Source organism: Danio aesculapii, chromosome 20 (assembly GCF_903798145.1).
Source record: "Danio aesculapii chromosome 20, fDanAes4.1, whole genome shotgun sequence".
Taxonomy (NCBI): Eukaryota; Metazoa; Chordata; class Actinopteri; order Cypriniformes; family Danionidae; genus Danio; species Danio aesculapii.
In genome coordinates this window covers 51,016,073-51,020,470 of record NC_079454.1, presented here as the reverse complement: position 1 = coordinate 51,020,470, position 4,398 = coordinate 51,016,073, and the positions used below count along the sequence as shown (strand labels likewise).

The 4,398-nt window shown below is 40.6% G+C and overlaps 1 protein-coding gene across 1 annotated transcript; it reads left to right on the top strand.

Moving 5' to 3' along the window:
* The first annotated feature begins 209 nt into the window (after nt 1-209).
* On the top strand, nt 210-1,601 carry tmem121ab (transmembrane protein 121Ab). The gene has a single exon (XM_056445280.1). It carries the CDS (start codon nt 560-562, stop codon nt 1,511-1,513), a length of 954 nt encoding a protein of 317 aa, XP_056301255.1. The 5' UTR covers nt 210-559; the 3' UTR covers nt 1,514-1,601.
* The last annotated feature ends 2,797 nt before the right edge of the window (nt 1,602-4,398 follow it).

Genomic DNA, 4,398 nt, shown 5'->3' with positions numbered 1-4,398 from the left:
AGGAGAGTTGCATTTCCAGTGCAAAGTAATCTTGCATTTGGACTTTTTATCATTCTAATACTATTGTGAAAGCAAATGTCTTCAAAGCTCATCAAATTGGGTTGAAAAAGCAGCCGTTTCAACCTTCTGAAATTATAAGAATTTTTAAACCCAAGTACAGCCAAACAAACAACAAAACAACGTTTTCTTGGTCTTTAAGAGAGTAGCAATTCCAGTGCAAAGTAATCCTGCATTGACTTTTCAAAGTTCATCAAATTGAGTTGAAAAAACAACAGTTTCAACCAACTGGAATTTAAAAAAACCCTACAGACCCAAGTTAAACCAAGCAAACACCAAAACTGTGAAACAACATTTCCTTGGTCTTTAAGAGAGTTGTAATCCTGCTTCCTAGTTTTTAATAATTCTTCATACTACTGGGAATGCAAATGCCTTCAAAGTTCATCAAATTTAGCTGAAAAAGCAGCAGTTTCAACCATCGGGAACTTAAACCTTCGAACACAAAGTACAACGAAGTGGACAACATTGTCGTGAGTAAGTGCATGCGGTGGTGGCCCTCAGCATGGTGTTGCCACCACCGGACAAGCGGCATGTGTGTCTTACAACCTTCGTCATCATGACCAGCATGGCTTTCATGGATGCCTACCTAGTGGAACAAAACCAAGGCCCACGCAAGATTGGAGTCTGTATTATAGTCCTGGTGGGGGATGTTTGCTTCCTTATTGTCCTCCGTTACGTGGCGGTTTGGGTCGGAGCAGAAGTGCGGACAGCTCGCCGAGGATACGCCATGATTCTATGGTTCCTCTATATCTTCGTATTAGAGATCAAGCTTTACTTTGTCTTCCAGAACTGTAAGGCTGATCGCAAGAGTCTGGAAACTGTGGCAAGGAAAGCCTTGACTTTATTGCTGTCCATTTGTGTGCCAGGTCTCTATTTAGTACTAGTGGCTCTGGATAGCATGGAGTACGTTCGTACTTTTAGAAGGAAGGAGGACATGAGGGGGAGACTCTTCTGGGTGGCTTTGGACTTGCTGGACTTGCTGGATATGCAGGCAAATCTTTGGGAGCCGCAGCGGACAGGTTTGCCCATTTGGGCTGAAGGTCTGATGTTCTTCTACTGCTACATTTTGCTTCTGATTCTTCCCTGCGTATCCCTAAGTGAGATCAGTGTACAGGGTGACCACATTTCTCCACAGAAGATGATGCTTTATCCTCTTCTCAGTTTGGTCACCATCAATATCGTCACCATCCTCATTCGTGGGGTCAATATGGTGCTTTTCCAGGACAGCCGGGTTTCCACTATTTTTGTCGGCAAGAACGTTGTGGCCATCGCAACCAAGGCGTGCACCTTTCTGGAGTACCGGAAACAGTCCAGGGAATTCCCGAATCGAGAAAACGTGAGCGGTATTCCAATGGAAGTCCAGCAGAACTCTGTGGGACACCACGGACAAGCTCTTCCCAATGCTACTACCCTTCCGCATGAACCCACGCCAGCCCGGGAGATTATGGATACATGACCAAGGAGCCAAAATGGAGGCTTTTGTTTGACACAGCTCAAAAAAAAATTTAAGTTTAGAGCACTCAAATCACTTGATGTGAACTGTTAGGGAGAAAACTGCAAAAATTGCTTTTCTTACTTGGGTTCTTGTGTTAATTTTAATCCAAATAGTAAGTTCTTAAGTTCTTAAATAAGATTTCTTTACTTACAGATTACTTTGCTTGTTTTACGGAAAATGCCACTTAATTTGGACTCATTTTTGAAAACACAACAACATTTTTTTACTTCTTGCTTTACGAATTAGTTGATATTTGGACTACAACTAAGAAAAGTAAGAAAGGCATTTTTAAAGTATTTGCTACAACTTTACAGCACTTAGGTGCTCCTTAATTATCCGGACCCAAATCAGCCAATTATAAGATGTGGTGTTCAAAGGCAAACTTCAATGTTTTATAATTCACTCTCCTTCATCTTCTCCCCCACAGCTGACCATTATAAATTAAAGCGTTTTCTGTCCGTACAATATAAGAGTGACTTTTGTGCAAAACACCTTTCCCATCTAAGATCAAACTGTTGTTTCCACATCCCCCTTTTTTTATGTCTGACTCCTTGTTGTTGTCGAAGTGCATCAGATATTTGAGAACTGAACTGTGGAAATAAACTGCAATGAGTTTACTACTGGGAGAACTAGTTAGGGTAATGTTTGTAACCGAATGTTGAGGAGTAGTCCTACATGCCTGCAGTATGTGTTTGCGCTTGTGTTTTAAGATGTGTTGACATTACAGAAATGAGAATGAAAGGAAAAAAGTTAGAAATGTGTCTATTCTGGAAACAAAAAAAAGTCTGTGAATGAACTTCCACTTGGTTGGTATGTGGATTATTATTTTTATTATTACTACTATGGACCCTTTTCACAAGACTGTTATGCATAACTGCCAACATTTGGCTCTGAAAATCCTGGAGACCGGGGGTGAGGGGGGGGGGGGGTGTGGGGGTTGAGGTGTCTGTTTGGTGGTGAGGCGTCTGAATAACAGATCCGGGTTAGTAACTGTACTGTGATGTTAGTAACTGTACTATGTAGCGGATTTCGGTTGGCCGCGGCAATCGGATACTATACCAAAGTTGGCGACCCGGGGTGTTACAGACTGTACCTAAAAGCGGAGGACCAAGGGTGAAATTACAGGAGTTTTCCAGGAGAAATTAAAGGTGGGAGATGAGTCTGAAATTCGGGAGACTGCTGGGAAGTGTTGGCAGGTATGCTGTTATGTTGTGTTTAACGATCATCAGCAGCATAAATCCTTCAAAGTTTTTAACGTATGTACATTTATATATGTATTTATGTATATATTATATACATCAAATCACTAAAAACTAATTGCCGCTTATGCTAGGTGTTTCTAATGCAGTGTCTATAGGGGCAGGACAGTAAATTTGCCGTTATTCTCTTTTCTGTCTGGCATTATCAGCCTCACACTATTTTTCTCCTTGTTTTGAAAGTCTTGATAACACCATTGTGGAGTTTTTCTTTTATTATTTCAACAAATAGGATTGTAATAAATGATTTGTTGTACCCTCCCATTCACTGCGCTTTAAGTTTACCCAACTATGACGACTTCTGACTTCTGAGAAATCTGGAAATGTGAAAAGGGTCTTTTATTACTACTATTAAACTTGTGTACTTGCTTTTTTACATTTTTGTTTGAGAGTTCAGCTGTGTTTAATAAAAAAAGCAAAAAAAAACAACAGTGTTTTTATGCTAACAAAATTGGCAGACATAAAACTCTTCTCCTCGATCACAGTGTTTCTATTACAGGTCTTGTTTAAATCCGTTCCTCTAAGGTTTGAGTAAACACACCGTGTCTGTGGAAGCGGATGGGAGGGTAAATGGCATCTGGGAAAATGAAATAAATTACACATGGCCCCCATCAGAGCAGGGACTCACCTTTCTAGAGCCACAGAGCGTGAAACTGATTCCTAAGAGACTATAAGGCTTGGACACCGCGGAATTAAAAAACCCTTCCCTTGGCACACAGTGCGAATGCAAAAACCATTTACTAACCACGTTTGATGAATTATCGCATACAGTGGGGGAAGTATTTAAAATGTTAACATTTTTCTCAGAAAACATATTTCTAAAGGTGCTGTTAATTTTACCAGATGTTGGTAAAAACCAAAGAAATCCATAGATTACAAAGTTAAGTAAAGGAAAAAGTATTGAACACATGAAGAAAGGGAGGTGTAGAAAGGCAGTGAAAGCACAGACAGCAGCTGAAACCTCTCAGTAGTTCTTCAGCAACCCTCTGCCCTTCATCAGTGTAAATGAACATCAGCTGCTTCAGTCCAACATCTACATTAGCAGGATGATGAAGATGAAACCAGGGTGGACATTTCAGCAAGACAATGATCCAAAACACTGCCAAGGAAACTCTCAGATGCTTTCAGAGAAAGGAATTCAAGCTATAGAATGGCCCAGCCAACCACCTGACTTGAATCCAATAGAGAATACTAATTAAAGCTCAGATTTGATAGACGAGACCCACAGAACCAAAGATTTTGACACTGTTGAAGTCTGTGAGAAACTCACACCTGAGCAACGCATGTGACTTCATTCTACATATGAGAGGCCTCTTAGCTATCATCACCAAAAAGCCTCTTATATAAAGTATTAAATATGTTTCAGTAGCTCAGCACTTTCTCCTTGCAGACATCCCAAGTCTCCCGGAAGTTACGGGAGCTTTCAGTGTATTGATAGTGGCTTCCTGATGCCCGTGAATTAAATAAAATATCCAGGAATCTAGACCAAGCAGACCTATTAACATCCATCCATCCATCCATCCATCCATCATTTCATTTATCATTCCATCCATCCATCCATCTATCCATCTATCTATCCATCTATCTATC